At 49.8% G+C, this 19,337-nt stretch overlaps 2 protein-coding genes across 7 annotated transcripts in view; both read right to left on the reverse strand.

Annotated features, from left to right (window-relative positions):
* Window positions 1-653: 653 nt before the first annotated feature.
* Window positions 654-7,846, reverse strand: Coro6 (coronin 6). 5 transcript variants are annotated; one of them, XM_051179947.1, is made up of 11 exons: window positions 7,531-7,846; window positions 6,221-6,477; window positions 4,739-4,861; window positions 4,227-4,356; window positions 3,953-4,134; window positions 2,689-2,808; window positions 2,186-2,290; window positions 1,951-2,096; window positions 1,613-1,670; window positions 1,285-1,515; window positions 654-1,192 (listed from the first exon to the last, which is right to left on the reverse strand). In XM_051179947.1, the coding sequence occupies exons 2-11, from the start codon at window positions 6,416-6,418 to the stop codon at window positions 1,070-1,072; spliced, it is 1,416 nt and encodes a 471-aa protein (XP_051035904.1). In that variant the 5' UTR covers window positions 6,419-6,477; window positions 7,531-7,846; the 3' UTR covers window positions 654-1,069. The 5 variants fall into 5 exon arrangements, with proteins under 5 accessions (XP_051035904.1, XP_051035903.1, XP_051035902.1 ...); XM_051179946.1 differs by having other exon boundaries at window positions 654-1,195; window positions 6,221-6,420; window positions 7,531-7,844; XM_051179945.1 differs by having other exon boundaries at window positions 654-1,195; window positions 7,531-7,843.
* Window positions 7,847-10,110: 2,264 nt separating this feature from the next.
* Window positions 10,111-19,337, reverse strand: part of Ssh2 (slingshot protein phosphatase 2) — a 232,841-nt gene continuing 223,614 nt past the window's right edge. For both annotated transcript variants that reach the window (XM_051179935.1, XM_051179934.1), the window contains one exon: window positions 10,111-16,850. In XM_051179935.1, coding sequence (XP_051035892.1) covers window positions 14,784-16,850 — 2,067 coding nt within the window. In that variant the 3' untranslated portion in view covers window positions 10,111-14,783. The remainder of the gene's footprint in view (window positions 16,851-19,337) is intronic.

Consider the following 19,337-nt stretch of genomic DNA (forward strand, 5'->3'; position numbering starts at 1 on the left):
GGCTTCTCTGCCAGGGGCTCAGGAGGGGCACAAAAGGGGGACAAGAAAATAGCAACAAAGCGAAGCTGTTCTTCCTATTTCCTTCCCCGATGCCAGGGGCACCAGACTGATTCTGAGGCACAAATAAAGAGGTTTCAAACCAGAGGCTTTTCTGCCTAACTTTATTGGGAAAGAGTGCCGACGGTGGCTGGGGGACAGGGTCTTTGGAACCTCAATTCAAAAATGGCTGACCTAGGACGAGAAAGCTGCCTGGCAGGTCCTCAGCCCAGCTTGCATTTGCTGGGTTCCCCAGGATTCCCAAAAGGGAATGGGGAAGTCCCCAGCCATCTATGCAGAAGGCACAGACTTGTACTTAGTAAAACATTTCATTAAGTATGCCTCAGTATTTTTTACAGATTCAGGGGGAGTGCTGGAGGCTGTGGTGTGTGTGTGTGTGTGTGTGTGTGTGTGTGTAAAACCACTTCCTTATGCCAGTTCTGAGATTTCTCTGGTGGGATCTGTCTGTTTCCAAGAAGCTGCCATCTCTGAAAGTGGAAAGAAGGGAGAGCCCTCTGCCATAGGTGGATGGCTGAAGCGAGTGGGGTCAAGCTCTGCCAACAACAGAAAAGGGGTGCTGTCCATCTGTGCCCCCCCACACTGTAGGGGTATCATTAGGAGGAATGCAGGGACTTTCCTAGACTTCGGGGATACCTGTTAACTTTCCATCTGTCTGGGGTCAAGCCCAAGCCTGGCAGGATCCCCAGGCAACACACTAAGCACTTCTCTGGGTAAGGGACTTCGAGGGACACCACCTCACCCCTAAGCACCATTGCTAAGGCCGGCATTATCCTAGGCTCCCTCTAGGCCTGATATGGAAAAGTCGGGGATCTAGTACGAGCTCAGTCCTTGTCACTTAAGATAGGTGTGTCCAGGCCTCCTATGAGGAACGGAGTTTCTTTTCTGGTCTTGCCTCTAATCCCAACCCCAGGAAGCAGGGTGCAGAGTCCCAGACCAAAAGCCAGTTCTGCCAGTCTGCGCCCTGCTCCATCTGGTCTGCAGCGTGCAGAGCTTTGGCTGCACATATGCAGCGCTAGTCGGTGCCATCCACCAGCTCACACAGCATGTTTTCCAAAGCCGTTATGCGCTCCTCCTGGGCTTGTACCCGCTCGCGAAGGGCCTTGATCTCCTCCAGCAATGTCTCCAGGGTGTGCTGCTGCTGATATGCACAGGGCAGAGGAGACCTTGGCAGAGAGCAGGAGGCAGGGGGTAGATCTAGGGTGGAGCGGGTCAGATCTTAGAGCTTACCGACAAGGGGGCTTCGCTGGATGATTGACTGCGCCGGGGACCGGCTGGTGGACGCACATCTAGGATGTTGCGTTTGGTGATCCGGAGCTCGCGGTGTTTGGGGGGTATGTAGCCTTCCTTCAGCGAAATGAGTACAGGTTCTGCATCCTGACCAGACAGCCATTCATCTGCTTCCAGGGCTGGCTCAGGACCGGGTGTGTCTGGGTATAAGTCATCCTGGAACAGGTCCGACTGAGGGTGGAGTGGACAGGAGGACCGGTGTGAGCTAGGCACTGAATGGCTGCCTTTGATGCTTTCCAACCACCCCCCTGCCAAACCCCTTCCTCACCTTTCGAGGTACAGTCATGACGATGGGTTCACACTTTCGTTCGTGTAACTTGTAGAACCTATGAGGGAGGGGAATTCAGCGTTCTTGCTGTCGCCCTGTCCTTTTAAAAGCCCCATGTCTGGGACTAAGGAGTTGGAAACCAATATGCACATTGAACTTTGCGCACATCAGTTTTGGGTTAGAACGTCTCTGGTGGAAGGCCAAGGCAGCCGCTGAAAAAGACTAGTATGGCTTCTTTCTCTTTCCCAAAGAGCAGCACAATTGGGGGGAAGGCCTGGAGAGCAAGAGCTGACAATGAGGAACAGAGGCAGGGGAATAGAAGGGACTGAAGGGCTGACCTGGCGATTTCACATTTGCTGACATCCAGTCCCCGCTTGGGCATGAAACCCATTCCCCGTTGCGGCTCTTTGCTGCTGAAAGTGTTCAGGTAATGCACAAAAGGTGGTTCGTCCGTGATTTCAAAGTACCGAATGCTACTGTCACCCTGCAAAACCAGACAATTCAGAAGCATGACCAGACGGGGCTCTCACATCTGCATCCTGGCCCTGGTCCTTCCCTCCCGGCCTCCAGCACCTTGCCACACAAGTAGACAATGCTGGAGTCATGATCATAGAATGGCAGTAGCACTCCGTTGCTTGTGTCCATCTCCTGCAGGGCCACTGGCTCTTCAAAGTTGTTCTGCCGATGACAAGAAGAGTGACCAGCTCTGCTCATCCTCCCGGGCTGCTTCAGAATTCACTTTATACCCACTCAAAATCCCATGCGTTCCCAAGGCAGCTGTGGTGAGAGATACAGCCTCTCTTCTAGATTTATCGTTGAGTTTCCCTTCCTCAAGTACACCCTTTGCGGTTGCATGCAGCCACAGCAAACCACCCCCAGGGACTAGGCATCACCAGGAGGGGGCGCTAGCACGAGCTCCTTCAGGCGACGTGACAAAACTGGGCAGTGTCGGGTGTGAATTGGCAGCAACCTTCAGCCCTGACAGAATGGGCACACCCTGCGGGTGCGAGGCGTTTGGCCCCTCGCTTGTGATGCCAGCCCCCGGGGCACACACCCCAAGCCTCCAGCTGTGTTACCGGGTCCCACAGGCCTAGCTCTCGCTGGCTCATGCGGGTGAATCCCGTGGTGAAGATATGACCCAGCCGCGTGAAGACAGCCCGCATGGGCCTCATCCCCTCGTGGGCTGCAAACCTCTCCTGGGGGGAGGGGAGAAGGGAGGAGCATCACCCTACTGCCTGCCTTGGGGAAGACTGAGATCTGAGCAACCACCTTGACAACCTGAGTGTGGGTGGTGGGGGTGGGGGTGGGGGTTAAGGGGTCCTAAGAACAAAGCTTCACGGAGGTCTGTGGCAGGACCCTGGCCTGGAGAATACCAGGGCGGGGACTGAGCCGGAGGTGCGGAGCTCTTAGCGGGTCCCAGACCTTAGGCACCCTCAAAGGCTGATCCCTGGGGGCAGGCGATGTCTGCGGGCTCCCCGGGGTTAGAGTGGGGCTTTACCCACAAGGGAGCCCTGTGATCCGCTTGGGCCTCTTGGGCCGGGCCACAGCTCGGGAGGGTGCTCCTGGCTGACCCTCAAAGCGAGCCAATAAGACCGCTCGGCCTGGCCTACCGGGTCCCAGAGTGCGAGTTGCCGCTCACTCATCCTGCTGAAGCCGGTGCTGAGCAGCTTCCCGTCTGCGGTGAAGACGGCCCGCAGTGGGCGGGCGCCCTCGTGAGGCCGGGCTCGCTCCTGCTCGCAGGGTTAGTGGGTTAGAGTACCCGCCCTCCTGGGCGCCCGCAGGCTCCCAGCCACGTTCCAGGTAAACGTGCATGCCCCCACCCCCACACCCCAGGTTAGATGGGGGCTGGCTAGGATTGGGAGACAGGGCCATCGCCCTCCCAGGGCACCCAGCTGGGACAAGCTATGCTTGAGGACTCTCATCCCCACTCAGTGGGTCAATGGGTGGTCAGTCGGTGGTCAGGCCCCCACCCTGGAAGATGGCATTGGATATCTGAGAGGAGAGGGTCCTGGAGTTCAGGTTTCATGCAGATTCTGGTTGGAGGATGGAGTTTCCAGCTTCTCCCCCTCAACCTAAAAGCAAGGAGCCCTCCTCGGAGCTCTGAGATGCTTGGGAGGGGAGCGAACAGGAGCCGGCACAGGGTTGCAGTCTGGGATCTTACTTAGGGCAGGGGTTGAGGCTGTAAAGCCTGCAAGGGGCGCGGGGGACCATGACTAATCTCTGGAGTGGGGATGGGACAGCTAACAGCTGGGACGAGAAGCTCTGATGACAGCGGGTATCAGGTGCTAACAGCTGGCATTGAACGAGGGGTGGTAGGGAGTAGCCAGGCTAGGCACTCACCGCAACCACTTGACTCTTCCGAGGGTCAATGATTCGCAAGGTCTTGTCCTTGCAGGTAGTGGCCAGCAGGCTACCGTTGCTGTTCCAACACACACTGTGGATGACGTCAGGGTGTATGTCGTCCAGGCTCAGCAGTGCCTCCCCAGTGCCCACATTCCAGATGATGATCACATTATCCCCACCTGTCCAGAGTGTCCAGGCATGGTCACCTGGGCCCCACCTTCCCCACTCCCACCCTCATCTATAGTAGGGACCCTTCTTAACACCCCCAGACCTGCACTGAGCAGGACATTCCTGGCGGTGGGGTGCCAGCAGAGGATGCCCACACGCTTGGAGTGGCCCTCGAGTGTGATGACAGGTTCGGTGATGTTGCGCACCGGGGTGTAGTCTGGAATCTGCCACACCTGGGTAGGAAGAAAAGGCAACAGGTAGGTGGGACACAGGGATGGCTCCGCCCCCTCGGTGCTGTGGCCCTCTTGAGTGTGTTGGCGTCAGGACAGGGAAGCGCCAGCTCGGGACCAGGGAGCATTGCCAGCTCCCCATCCACTTTGTCAGGAAAGTCTCAGAATGCTGTACATGTGCCCTTTGAGCCCCAAATTGTCCATGGTTATAATCAGTTCTAGGCAGTGCATTCTGGGAGGGAGTGGGTATGTATTTAACTAAAACTAATCTGGGAACCAGAAGGGCAGGGCTCCTGGTACCTGTCCCATCTATCCCCTCCCCCAGTACAGGTGAGGGACCCCTCTGCTCCCCTCCCCAGCCTGGCAGCATCCACCTGGCTCCTACCATGACAGTGGTGTCATCTGAGGCACTGGCGATGACGTTGTCATTGTGTGGGCACCAGTCAATGTCCAGCACGGGGCCAGTGTGCCCAGTGACCAGTGGGTAGTTCTTATCCACTCGTCCTGTCTGGAGGGGTCAGAGAGGGAGATGTGGAACCACTTTTGTGTGTGTGTGTGTGTGCGTGTGTGTGTGTGTGCGTGTGTGTGCCTATATATACACGCATGTACACGCACTGGGACCTGGTACTTGCTAAGCAAATGCTCAACCACAGCTGCGTCCCCAGGCTCTCCTGTATGTGGTTTTGGAGTGGGCACTGGATTTGTTGACCTGTCAATTCTGGATCATTAGGGTTTTTGTTGTTGTTGCAGATCTCTCTTAGCCTCTAACCCTATCCAGTTCACTCTTTGAACTCTTTGAACATACAGAATGAAATCATTTATATAAGGGAATCTGATCAGAGAGGCATAGTGACTTAACGAAAGACCCACAGCAAGACTAGAACCCAGAGATACTTATATAGATCATTTTTGTTTATTAGCCTACATTGGTCTTCTCAGTGCTGGACTCACTGTACTTAAGCCTGTTTCCCCAAGTTGGGATATCTGTGGGAAGCTCCTCGAAGAGGTTGAAGAGAGAGACCCTGAGTGCAATGTCCTAGCCCCTGGGGCAAATCTTTGGTTTCATTTGGAACCACAAGCAGGCAATCCCTGGGCTGGGAACCCACTTTTCATTTTGTCTTCATGAGGTGATCTTGGGAGCTATGAACACTCTGCAGGGGTTGGCACTGGCTCAGACCATGCAGTCTGGGAGAGAGGGTGGCTAAATGGCATTGAAATGGCAGTTGTACTGGGGGAGGAGGTGGCTCTAGCTGAAATATGAACCCTTGGGATGGTGTCTCTGGATGGTGTCTACATTGTCCAGGGTGAGTCATAGGCTATTGTCAGGCCTCTTCCTGACCCTGCCCACTTGTGGGGCCTCCTTTAGCAAGGTATAGGGGTCAGTATTTAGGTCAAGGTTATGCTCTGGGGTATCTATCCTGGAGTAGAGATGGCCAAGTGTCTGTAAAGTTGGCAGTCATTGCCTGGCCCCTTTTCCTAGCGTGCAGGGGAGGGCTTTGGCTTTATGTATTTTTTCCCTTTCCTTTTATTTTCTTCCTACCCCACTACCAGAACCAGAATCTGACACATCTTCCCCCTTTCACACACTAGGGAGAAATAAGGTCAGATTTTGACTGCTTGGCTCTGCTGTACCCCAACCATCTGCATCACTAACTCCCATCTGGGTCCCAGCTGGGAACAGGGGCTGTATGGCCTAGAGAGTGAGCATAGCACCCCCCCTGCCCACCCCCATATTGCTACTCAGGGAAGGGGGAGGGGAGAGCAGCCAATTCACACAGACTGCCCTTCTGACTGGATTTCAATGAAAATGGGCTGCTGTGAGATTACCCAGGGGTCCCAGCCAGTGCCCTCTCGGTTGCTTCCTCACCTTGGCCAGAGGCAGGACAATGAAGGCCCCTCCACCTCCAGCCTCCACAATAATGGCCAGAAATTTGGGGTTGACCGCACAGAAGGCACTGTCCCATGTGACCTTGGATACCCGGATGTCCTCATAGGCCTGGTCGGCCTTTGCTGCCTGACCAAACACATGGCGGAACTTGCTTTGCCGAACCACTCGCCGGCTCATGGCTGGGCAAAGATAGGGGTATCAGAGCCTAGAGGCACGTTGGTCCTTAATCCGGTGAACTGTGGGAGGGAGGAACAAGTGAATAGAATTATCTGGTAAGGACCAGGGAACTTCCTTTAAAGTGACCAAAGTAGGAGGCAGATGGTTGTCACCTGTTAAACGTGTTTAATTTGAGGGGCTAGGATGAGGAATCCCTCTTCTTGGACACACAGGCTAGGGGGTTAATGGAGGCTGGAAAAGGGTCGACTGCTGCTGGTCGCAGATTAGCAAGTGTTTGTCCCTCCTAGAGACACCCTACTCAACGTACTCTCTTTTAGTCACTGGACCTTAGTTCCAGGTTAGTTGTGGCGCTAGGACTCCAGCCCTCAAGATGGCAAACTCTCATCTCTGGCACAGTTCAGGCACATGTGTCTTTTTCTACAAAGTTGCTGCTAAATTGCCAAGAGAAACATTTCTCCTCTTAGCCTGTTAGTAGCCTGTCTCAACTACTATTTTCATTCCGTGGTGGGGGTGTGTGTGGGAGTGGGCAGTATAAGGTGGCACTCACTCCCTTCCGTTCATTCCACCATGCACAGGCTTCTCCAAGAAGACCGACTATGATCATCTGACATGAATATCATACTTTAGTTCAGCTTCTTTGGGTGCATTGCCTGTGCCTGTGCTGGATCTTCTAGTAGGTTCTCCTGAGAGTGGGGGCCCTTGACCCCATCGGCAAGGACCAGATGTGCACCAGTGAGGAAGTAGGGTCATTTTCTGGAGCTAGGACCTCAGTTACACTACTTTTCCCAAGCAGACTCATCAGGCTCTCCCCAAAGGCCAACTGCTTCCTGCCCCTCCCCAGCCGGGGCATCCCTGTGCCCTTCAAACCGCTCCTGCGGCCCCAGGGCCTGAAGCCCGGCCTACCCGCACCCTCCTCTCTCCTCCTGCCCGGGCTGTGCGTTCTTGTGAGACTAGGTGTCTCTCCCGCTAGCCGCTGTCCGGCCAAATATAGACACCAAGTCCGCCCTGCCGGACCGAATTTAGCGGCGTGGAGGGGGGGGCGCAGACTCTGCCCCCTTCAGAGACCCCGCCCGCTCCGTTGGCTGCGGTGGCGGAGGCGGGGAGGGGGGTACCTGGTCCTAAGCCGGGCGGGGGTGCTCTCGCAGCGACTCTTCTGCGGAGTGTGTCGGGGTACGCCGGGGGCCGAGGGAGGCGTCGGTGCGTCCGGGGCCAGGCACTGGGTCGCGCGTTCCACCCGCTGCCTGCGGCTCTCAGCTGCCGGCTCTGCTGCAGTCCCAGCTGCTGCTGCCATCAACCTGAAGGGGCGGGGCCGGTCGGGGGGGCAGGGCCAGGCCAAGGCGGCCACGCCCTGTCCAGCGCGGGAAAGTCCTGCGTCTCAACTTCGCCTGCCCCGGTAAAATGGGAAAAGTGTGTGTGCGCTTGAGGGGCGTGCGTGTCCCGCGTCTCCCTCCGCTCCTCGTATGTAGGTTCAGGAGGCCCAGGCGCTCGGCCCAAAGCGGGACAACGAGACTGGGAGCCACCTCGAGTGATCAGGTGCCTGAGTGCCGCATTCTTGCCGCAATCGCACAGCTAATTTAGTCGTTCCCAGCGGGCGGGGTTGTGGGGCTTCACAGCCAGGACCCGCTGGGAAGAGGCCCCAGAAGATGCTCTGGGGGAATCGTCGCAGTTGCTTGATGAAGGTTTAGGCTGGCTCACAGCATCTGCGTGGCTATGGCTTTTATTGATAGCGATAGCGTTTGATCGTTTGAGAACTTAAAACACTGGCACTGGTATATAGGTGTTTCACCTTTTTAGAAGGTTCCATGGAGCACGGCATAAAGTAGGAAGCCCAGAGACTAGGCAGAGGAAAGTGGACTCACTCCCAGCACCACGTACAAGGGGGAAGAGCCTGGCAGATATTTGGTCACATTTTATAGGTCAGAGGAACCAACTCTGAAGATGAAGGCCTTTGTTTTGAGACAGTCCCTCTATTCTAGGGCAGCATTCCCTCACTCCCAAGACCAACAGGGCTGAAGTACTTACTGTTCAAGGTCAAGGAGATAAAATACTGCCAGGGAAGAGCAGCCAGTTCCTGGAGTTGCTGTTTACTCAATGCCTGCCCATGATTTCTTCCCTCCCATCTTAGGTCCCGGAGGACAGTATGGGTGGCACATAGAATCAGTCTTCCGTGTGGCAGGGGGAAGGAGGGAGGCAGAGAGAGACAGGGAAACCATGAGGATGCCTACAGGAGTCTTTGTTTTTCAGGAGGGGTCTAAGTATTCAGTGGCTTGTAGAGGAACAGAACCAGAAATAATCGGCTTCTCTCTCCTCTCCCTCTGTCCCTCCCTCCCTCTAAGTATAACCATGAAGATGGATGGAGTCTTTTACCTTTAGATTCCAGGTACTGGTTGGGCAGACAAGACTCAAGTGACTAGTTGCTCCTTTATGATAACAACTCATATTGTTCTAAGGGATCTACACTTATTAATATTGTGGTAATCCAAGTTTGGTTCCCAGAACCCACACAGCAGCTCACAACTGTGTATAACTCCACTTCTTGGGTGATCTGACACCCTTTTCTAGGGTCCACAGGTACCAGACACACATTTGGTGCACCAACATAGTGCAGTCAAATACCCACACATACAAGCTAAAAACAAGGCTAACGGATATTTTATCATCTCATTTTCTGAAAGAAACCTGACAACCGAGAGACATGATTTTTCATTTGCTTTGGCCACAAAGCCAAGACTGAACGTATTTCGGTTGGTCAGAAGCCCAGGCACTCCTGGAACATTTTGTGAGGTGACCACACCTTCCCTATGCACGCACTAGAGAACAGTGATGTGTTGCTCACCAGACGTGCCCGATTCAGAAAGAGGTAGGTGGAGTTTTCTCTGGAAACATCAACAGCAAATTTCCTTGGCAACTGGGCAATAGTTGAGCTTTCCTTAGATAGGTGGGCTCTTCTGGATGTGAATAATGCCGTTAAACATCTCATCATGCGTTTGTGGAAAGGCAGACGGGCGGGGGGACCTAGTCAGATACACCCATTAGCTCCTTCTCTTCTTGCACCATTGATGTGTATTGAGAAATTTTATTTTTAATCATGTGTATGTGGGGGGAGGTTGCAGGTAGGCATGGGTGTCTGTGGAGGAAAGTGGCATTAGATCCCTTCAGGCTGGAGTAAGAGGGAGTTGTGAGTACTGAAAATTGGAAGAACAATGTGCACTCTTAACCCTCCAACCATCTCTCCAGCCCAGTGTAGATTTCACTGTGCTGAACTCTTGTACTAATGTGACGTCATTCACCTGAAAAACCCAGTCACTGCTGGGCAGGTCACCACAGATGTCCCACACCAGTCACTCTGTACCACAGATGCTGGGAGGGTTTTCTTATTCATTCTAACATCCAGGTGACAGCTTTGGTGAGTCTCTGACTAGCCAAAGCCCTACTTTGGTCACTTGATTGGAGCCTCATTGTCTGCAATTTTTGGTAACCCCATTTCCCCATCGGTCTTTTGTGTAAGGTAAGTTTTATACATGCACATAAACAAATATGTGTGTTTATAGTCATTCCCCACTCTACAGAGTTCTTCAGTGTGTGCTGGTCTGGAACCTGTGAGTGCTATAGCTTGATGTCAGTGTTCTCTTCTAACCACCCCCCCACCCTACCCAGTACCCTCCCCTCCTTTGCTGCATTTGAAGCACACATTTTGTCTTCAAAATAAAAATTTATTCAATCTGTAACAAGAACATTGAATCTGCACATCTGCGCACAAGTTCACATTTAAAAACAGTGGAGCACATCAGTAATAATAAAAACAACTATTATACAAGTGGGACATCCCAACCACCAGGAAGATAAAGGAAGGAGATGAGACCACTCTATATTCTGCTTTAAATGCCTCAAAAAGGTCCCAGAGATTCCAGGGAGCACCTGCTTTTATTTAATAAAATGAGAGCATAGAAGTTTGGGGTAGTCTGGGCAAAGGTAACAGTCAGTGCAAGTCTTTTGGACTTGTTTGTGTTTTGAACAAGTCTTACAAAACAAAATTAAAAAAAAAGGGGGGGGGGAAGGCACCTTTAGCTATGCCAAACAAATCACATCAAATAAAACATAAAACCAAACAATTCCCAGTGGGCTTACTGACTAGGAAACATTAGGTTAGTTCCTTAGTTTTTCTTTTGGGGTATCAGCTCTCTGTAGGCAGGACACCGCCACCAGCATCACTGTGGAGACAGATGGCAGCATCAGCCATATACCTGGGGGGGGGGTTGTCTTCAAGCTGATGAGGGATGATTCCAGTTTAGAAACCCCATCCTAGATCTCTGGGACACTGAGATGAGGCTGGTTCTCTTCATAGCAGAAGCCAGGCCTAGATACCTCCGCTTCAGGCTGGAGCAGTACAGAAGAAGCACCTTTCAATAGATCTCCATGGCATCAAGAAATCCCAAAGCCTGGGGGAAAGGAGTGTGCAGCTTCCTGCTTTGGTGGCAGGCCTCTTCCTAATGTGGGTACCAGATAAGTTGGAGGCAACATATACACTTATGTCCAGTACATGCTTGATCTTTTAGTTTGGAAGGATAACAACGTCCATGATACTTTAAGTTGGATTGGTACTGAAACAATGAAAATGTCACCTTGTCTACCTACCATCAGAAATTGAAAATAAAACCACCATACTAGCCATTCACCATCACGATCATCACTAAGGAGACACACCAGCACTGAGGAAAAAGACTGCTGAACAGGAGTGCAGGACACAGATGGGGATCAGCCACATCTGACCTTTATCCACACGGGCTGACAATAGTATGGCATTTCTCTGGGGGAGGACTCACAGGACAGCCATGGCTTTAGTGCCTGAGTGGCCACCAAGATGATGCATATTTTAACACTCACAAAGTAAACAAAGTATCCACAAATAGTTTGAAAAAGCCAAAAAGTGGCTTTTCTTTAAAATGCCCTTAAAACTTTTTTGCATAATGCTTTCTTAGAAAAAAAAAAGTAGCCCAACTCTCACAGAACATCGTTACTAAATGAAATCCCTGGTGAAGGCTCTTGTGAGCTGCAGTATCTGAGGCTTTTCAGATGAGACATCTGGGCTCAGGAGCAGGAGGCCTTAGAACATCCCCTTAGATGTATTCTCAGGCTGTTCCTGGAGCTCTTGGTAGCTCCCGAAATGAGAAAGAAGGAAACAGCAGCAGAGACAAAGGTATAGAGCAGGAAAAACACTTAAAGAGGTGGGGATGCAGGGGCAAATGTGTTTAAAAGAACAAGAAGCAACCAAAAACGAGGTGTGAGTGCTCCCCACCGTCCTGTGCCCACACACCATCCACTGCTGCTGTTCCTAAAAGCCAACAGCTGGGCTGGGACCCTTTCCTGCTCCCCAGGTCCCACCCAGGCTACAGTTCCAATCCTGTTTGCTCCTGGGCCATTATCCCAGGCACAGGAATGTCAGGTCACCCTGTTTATGTGCTCACACACTCTTCCAGGACCACTGACAGGACTACAGTGGTCTTAGAAACATAAAGATAGAGCAACATTGAGCAGGAGGTCAAAGTTTTTCCTGCTTAGCTGTTCACCAGTCAGGTCTGGGTTTTCCACGAACAGAAAAGGCAAACAGGCAATCTGAAATTATCAAAGGTTGAAGTTAAAAACAAAAAAGTCCCTAACAGCTCCTTATGTACCTGCCTTAGCCATGAACATGACTAAGAATACCCACATGTGGGGGTTTGGGAGGGCTGGCAAGAGCCTTTGGCATATCGATCTGAATTACAGACCCTGTGTGAGACACCTAGGCAGGTGAGTTAAATGGTAATGTAATAAAGAAGGAAAATAGCACAAGATGGTTTCTCCCATTCTTTAAAACACAAACGGGTATCCTCCCTCACCCCCACAAAGCATCAGAGGGGTTTCTCTCAGTCTCTGCTGTGAGAAATGCATTGAGAGCATAGTGCCCATTGTTGATAATGTGTGGCATATAGATGTCACTTTTTGAGACAGGGTCTCACTCTGTCGCCTAAGCTTGTCTCCAACTCACAGTGATCCTCCTGCCTCAGTCACAGTGCTGGGATTACAGATGTGGGTCACTATACCCAACTTTTATTATTAATTTTTAGTGATGCCACTCAACCTCCATGTAAATACTCCTCACTCTACCATAATTTCCTGCCCTCCCATCATATTGATAGATAGGGCTCTTTAGCAGATGAGCTCTCGAATCCACCACCTTGCCTCCCAAGCCTCCCTCACACTGGTACACACGACCTAATGAGACAACACATAAGTATACAGGACTCACAAGCTGTGACACTTGAAGAAACTACCAAAAGACAGCACAGGTATATATAACTTCCACACCATACACTTGCAGCAATTGGCCTCTAACTTCCTCCCGGCAGTGACAGCATACTCAACCATGGCTTTACTATGGCAACTGGATCCACAGCTCTGGTGAACTGGAAAGTGGCTCCAATTTCCCTTTTCTGTATCTTACTACCTTCTCCTTCCAAATTCTGCCTCTGATGATGGTCTGTATGTCTGTCTTCTTGTTCTTAGGGCTGAGCTTGAATAAGAACTGAAGTTCCTGGCTCTTACCTACATGACCCTCAGTCATGGACACCGACAAAAGCAAGCAGGAAGCAAATTTGTAGGCCGTTTGGTTTTGGTGAGCTGTGGTGGATTATTTCATTTCAGGTTAGATGTTTTCTGTAAGACTCTCAGAGGCTTATTTACAGCAGGTCCTCCAGTGTTAAAGACCATCACAACAGCAAAAAAGCAATGGTATCCTAAATGCAATTTGTGCTCTTGGCTGAGCCGCTCCCAAGCCTCAGCCCCACTAGGAGGCTACTTTGGGCAATGCATACACATTACCTGGCTGTGCTTCAATTCTGGCAAACAATGTTCTGGGACTTCAGCATTCAGGGTGATCTAATGGGAGCCTGTAGGGGTTTCTGAAGAGGAAGTGCATAATTTGGCAGGAGCTGGCAATTAGAAGTTTCCACTGAAAACAATTAAAGTCACCATCAATATACTGTGTAGACTTCTATCAACAATGATCAGCTTATTTCTGGTGTCTCTGTTTTCCAGTGGCAACTCTACTCCTTGAAAAGAATAAACCAAAAAAAGACCCCAGAATATCAACAATGAAACATTACAGAAGTGACATTATGTACATAAATACTGTGTATGAATTGTAAAGAAAAGACAAACCTTCCAAGAAAATGAGGGAAAAAAAAACTTATGTCAAGTGTTAACAAGGATAACATAGAAAATTGTGTCCAATAGATTATATGTATGTAATGTAACAATTAAAATATAGTTTGTGAAAGTAAGAGAGGGGCAGGATACGGAAAACAGCAAGAGAGAAGAAAATGAATTGGAAAAGTATGGCCATTAAAGTCAGGAGGCCACAGAATATTCAAGTAACGGAAGGGTTAAAATCCCACATATGTATTCATTTTACAAGAACACACCGACTTTGCTGTTTTTCAAGCCTGTTTCCAGGTCTTAAGTTGGGAGGCTGTGACACAGCCTGTCACCTGGCAGAGGGGCCAGGCCCCACCTGTGGATCCCACTAACCCGGAAGTCACTCAGTAGCTGCTTTTCCACTTTTGCCTTCAACCTTTTCTCTTAAAATGTGTTTCTTTACAGATGTCCATGAGTTTTGCTTAGGGTTCCCTTAGATTTTCAGACTGTTTTCTAGGGGAAAATTATTTGCAATCTAGAATTCGATCTATCTATGTAGGCCAATCACCAATCCCTTTTTCGTAATGATTGATGTTTTTGGATGCCAGAAGAAATTGCCTCTCAGAGCAGAGCAGACCCTGCAACTTCATGGCCTCCAAAGAAGGGCTGGGGAGGGAGGCTGGGAGCAGCAACCTCCCGCTGCCCTGGGGGCAGGCCGCCTCAGGCCTGGCTGGCCATCTCCAATTTCTAACCTCAGTGCCACCTACCCTCTGTTTCTTTCCCTCAACCAAGCAGGCCTGTCTTTCTCATAGGGAAATCAATGAGAAGGAGGCAGGTGGCAGGAGATTGAAAAACAGCAATTTGCCTTTGATAAAGGTGCTCTTTGAAAAAAAAATTGAGGTTTGAATTTTTGAAAAATAAAAAGTGATAAAATGATCTTGCCATCCAAATCAGCACGCACGCACGCACGTACACCACACACGCATGTACACACGTACACACGTACACACACACACACACACACACACACACACACACACACACGGAAAAACCAACCCAAACCCCGCATGAGCTAGGAACAGTAAAATGACCAAAATATTATAAAATTAACCAATAAAGTGCATGTTCCTTACATATTACAGCGCCCCTTTACAAACATCTCTCTTAGAAAGTCATGTGTGCGGGCTCAGGGTCACATGGTGTTATAGAAGGGGTTGGTTGTCCGTTTTTTATCATTTGCTCTTTTCAGTCTCCTAAGTGGGTGAGTTCTGCCATGTTGCTGGCGGGGTGCCACGGCCAGCCCTGGAGTGGGACCTGTACACTGCAGGCCCGGTGTCTGTAGCAAAGGGAGGCTTACTTCAGAACTAGTCAATTCTGCTCTGGCCTTGGGGAGCAAACACTGCTGGCTGTACCCAAATTCTTTGGCATACTGCACAAGGGGCCTCTCTACTGGCTTGCTCTGCACAACACACTCTGTCGTTCTGAGTTGCTCTACAAAGTACTTGGTGGGCTGTGGGTTCTGGTGGGCATCTGGGCTTTCGGAGGGTTCCTGGGTCATCAAGGTATGCATGCCTGAGTCTGTTCTGATGAAGGGCTGAAGCAATTTAAGATGAGGGGATTCTGGGGAGAGAAGCTCTCTCTCCGCTAAGTAGTCTTTACAAAGGTCCAGATAACCCAACTTGGCAAGAGAAGCTGAGCGCCTCATTTGTGATGTTTTGGTGAGCCCTGCCTGGAAGGTCACGCGAGACTCAATTTCTTTAGCACGCTCCTTCACCACACCAGGGCTGTGGCTGAGATTTCTTATATTTTCACTACTAGAGCTATGTGGGATTCGACAAGCTTCAGATGATAGGTCCAGTTTATTCTGTAACACCCCACCGCTGTCACCAAGTTTGTTAATTAAACTTAGGTCTTCATTACTTAACTGAGAGACCCTGCACGCCACTGCACTGCCATGGGAAAGGAAGCCCTCCTGGCCATCTTCCCAGCTAGCCTGCTCTGTTGATGGCTCACTGTCCGTGGTGCTGCACTGCTCTGTGTAGCCTTCCAGGTGGACCACAGACAGGGGATGAGGGTAGTCCAAGCTGACAGATGCTATGTGGGCACTGCAACTGACCAAAGGTGCTGCTTTCTCAAAGGGTGTTGAAGGACTGTTTCCCTTGTCTTCAGGACTACTTAGCATGGGGGTCTGGTCAGTGAGCCTGTCATACTCAGAGGAAGAGTGAGGCAGAGGTAGCACTTGGGGATGCAGAGGAACTTGGCTGGGGTCCAGAGTCCTGTTCAGATTTTCATCCAGCGCACAAAACATAGTGACAGGCCTGTCCGTCTTCACCTTCCTCAGCCCTTGCTTTTCATCCTCTTTGATGGGTGCAGTTTCACCTCCTAGCTCAGTGTGATCAAGTGACGTAACTGTCTGTGTGTACTCAATGATTTCTATTCTCTTGGGAAGGGGAAGAGGGAAGGCCTGGGTCTCACATCCTGGGTTTGGAGTCACAGTCCTCTGCTTCTTCAAGTCTTCTTCCTGCTTCTTAGTTCCAGTATCTGGTCCTAGGCTGTCTTGAGGAGCTTGCAAGAGATGACTCTCCAGCAGCTCGGGGGTTGGAGCAGGGGTATGCTCACAGTGGGATAGTGGTCCAGCCTCGGACCCACTGCATTTCCCTTTCCCCTTGCTCATCTCTGAATGTTCTGGGGTGGTCTCGTCACTTCTCCATTTTGGCATTAGGTCTGCCACAGAAGAATCGTTCTTAGAGTTTTTGCGGTTAGACAATGTGGTACCTGTAGGGGCAGTGCCATGGTGTTCCTGCTCCTGTCGCAAGCGCTCTTCAAACTCCAGGGTGGCTCGCTTCACAGACCCAGGGCACCACTTGGCACCAGGGTGCATCCCTGGGCCCCAGTCATATTCTCCCTCAACCAGTTCCTCTTCTTCCAAATCTACTGTGGATGGGTGTGCAGTTAGACAGCCTTCTGGGTTGCACTTCCCTATGTCTTCAGCTACTTCAGGCTGGACTGCATAGAAACTCTCGTCCTGCTCCAATTGTCCAGGTTTGTTCTCAGGGGCCTGTGCTCTCTCCGGGGGCAGCTCATGGATGGTGTTCTTCTTTGGTGTATGGCATGGGTTAGAGAGGATGTCTCCTTTTAACTGTGCCTGCCCAACTCCTTGACTAATGGACTCAATTTCAGTGACAATTTCTTTGACTGAAATTACGTTTTCTGAGTGAGACTGCATGATGATGTCTGGGCTGACAAGTTCTGAGACTGCCTAAGAAGAGAAAATAGTGAGATGGTTATGGCAAATTGTGGCTAGTTTTCCACTTAGTAACCCTTTGACTGAAGAGAACTTGTCCATCTGTGAGAACATATGTTATGGATACCAGGTGCATAGGTTCACTGTGTTGTCAGATCATGGCAACAAAATAGGATTCAACATTAAGGCCAGAGGGAGAAAATTCACTGAAAGGTACATGTCACTGTTCACTAAATTTTATTCTGTTTACTCAAGCAACATTTTAATCCAGGACTTTGTTTGAAAATGTGCAAACAGCTATGAAGGCTTTTCTAATCCATATTTCACAGAAGCATGGGCCTCTAGGGCTTGGACCACAAAGTGGTAAATGAAACCTTTCCCAGCTGGCTTCTTAACTTCTAATGTGATAGGAACTGATTCAGGTGTGACCACAGTTCTTTCAAATGCTTGGTGGACACCTTAATATGCCCAGTATAAGACAGGGCAAGATGGCTGTCATCTGATGTCTGATTTGAAGGTTTACTGTGCTGCTTTTTCACATTAGCTTTTACCACACCACCCACATCATTGTTTCTCCTGGCTGGGAGAATTTGCTTTGTATCTGACCCCACACTCTCAATTTCTCTTTCTTTTAGGATCTTTTTTTTTTTTTTTTGAGACAGGTTTCTCTGTGTAGCCATGGCTGTCCAGGAACTTACTCTGTAGACCAGGCTGGCCTCAAACTCACAGATCTGCCTGCTCTACCTCCCTAGAACTGGGATTAAAGGCAGTAGTGCACCTCTTTTAAGATTTTACGTCTTGCTGGGCGTGGTGGTGCACACCTTTAAACCCAGCATTCAGGAGGCAGAGACAGGCAGATCTCTGAGTTTGAGGCCAGCCTGGTCTACAGAGCGAGCTTCAAGGTGACCTCCAAAGCTACACAGAGGGACTCTGTCTCAAAAAACAAAACAAAACAAAACAAAAAACCCAATTTGTTTTGTAAGTCTTATGTAGTATTTGAATATTTTGGCTGCATGTGTGTGCACCATATGCGTATCTAGTGTTTACAAAGGTCAGAAGAGGGCACCAGGTACCCTGGAAACAGAATTACAAACAGTTGTGAGCTGCCACATAGGTGCTAGGAATCAAACCCAGGTCTTCAACAAGTGCTCTAAACTGAGAAGTCATCTCTTTTTCCAGACAGAGCTCATTACATAGCCCTGCACTTAAAGATCTACCTGACTCTGCCTCTCTCGTATTGAGATTAAAAGCACATACCTGGCAACAATCCCTAAATTTCATGTAGCTCCTTCTGAGAAAAGTACTCTTGGCTTGTCAGCCATGGCTTGGACTCAGCTATGTCCCTCAGCAACCTTAGAACCCTTATTATCAGATATTTACTCTTTTACAAGGTAGAAATTCCCATAGATTTAGAACAAAGACCCCTAAACCTAGAAAACAGGTGCAGAGGTGATCTTGGCAGAACTGGTGAACCTGCTATGTGCACGGGCCATGGAAGGAACACTCATGTGACCAAGGGCTCAGTGGGAAGGCTTTTTCTGTCAGTGCTACTGTACTTGACCAGTCCTTAAACAGAGCTTAAACATTTCTACTTCCCACAACAAAGGCAGAAGACAGAAGTAGAGGCAAGAGTTGTTTCAGGTAGTTGAGAAGAAATAACAGATGAAGTAAGGTAGAAATCATGAGCTCTCAGGCATCTAACCAGGGCTGTTAGTACCAAGCTCAGCTGGTAAAACACTACCTTGGTACTTACAGGGCCCTGTGTTCAATCCCCAGGACTGCAAAATAAATCCACCACAAAAATATAATTAGGTCCATTAAGATTATTAGGGGAAGTTTTGTACATTAGAGTAAATCTAAGACCTTGTCTCAAAGCAAACAGATAAACAAAACAAAGCAACTTTTTTTGATCATCTAAGGTATTTCCTCCTACTTCTGAGATGATTCATAAGAAATCATATATTGCTAGGCATGGTGATGCATGCTTCTAATCCCAGCACTTGAGCAGCAGAAAGATCTCCGAGTTTGAAGCCAGCCTGGTTTACAGAGTGAGTTCCAGGACAGCCAAGACTACACAGAGAAACCCTAACTTGAAAAACAAAACAAATCAAAAGACACTTAAGAGTCTTAGTATAATGTCTGCTCCCAAATTCATCTTCCCTAACCACTCCTGATTCTTGAGCACCACAGGACTAGAAATAATTCACAAATGTTATTAACAGCATCACTGAACTCAGCGTGGGCACCTGCTGCTACTCCAGCAACTAACTATTCACACGTGTCTAGCTTGTAAATTTTCTGAGATAAAATGTTTCTCAAGTAAATCCATCTTCTTAGAGATAAGTCTTACTCAGGCAGTGATTTGACATTTCATCATTGCTGAGATTTGATCCGGGCCCCAGGGGTCCACACAAAGGACCTCCCTTTGGTTAGGACATTTGTTTTGGCTAATTCTCTCCTTTGTTATCCCTTTTCAGAAATACTCCAACAAGGTGTAGAGAG

This window comes from Phodopus roborovskii, unplaced genomic scaffold (genome assembly GCF_943737965.1).
Source record: "Phodopus roborovskii unplaced genomic scaffold, PHOROB, whole genome shotgun sequence".
Taxonomy (NCBI): domain Eukaryota; kingdom Metazoa; phylum Chordata; class Mammalia; order Rodentia; family Cricetidae; genus Phodopus; species Phodopus roborovskii.

What these genes read in the sequence shown, in the direction of transcription:
- Coro6 (XM_051179946.1), bottom strand. Translation starts at nt 6,418, where the DNA reads ATGAGCCGGCGAGTGGTTCGGCAAAGCAAGTTCCGCCATGTGTTTGGT. An exon ending in GAATGTCCTGCTCAGTGCAG is followed by an intron (nt 4,135 to 4,226) that starts GTCTGGGGGTGT and finishes CACTCTGGACAG; the next exon opens with GTGGGGATAATGTGATCATC. An exon ending in AGCAAATGTGAAATCGCCAG is followed by an intron (nt 1,671 to 1,950) that starts GTCAGCCCTTCA and finishes CCTCCCTCATAG; the next exon opens with GTTCTACAAGTTACACGAAC.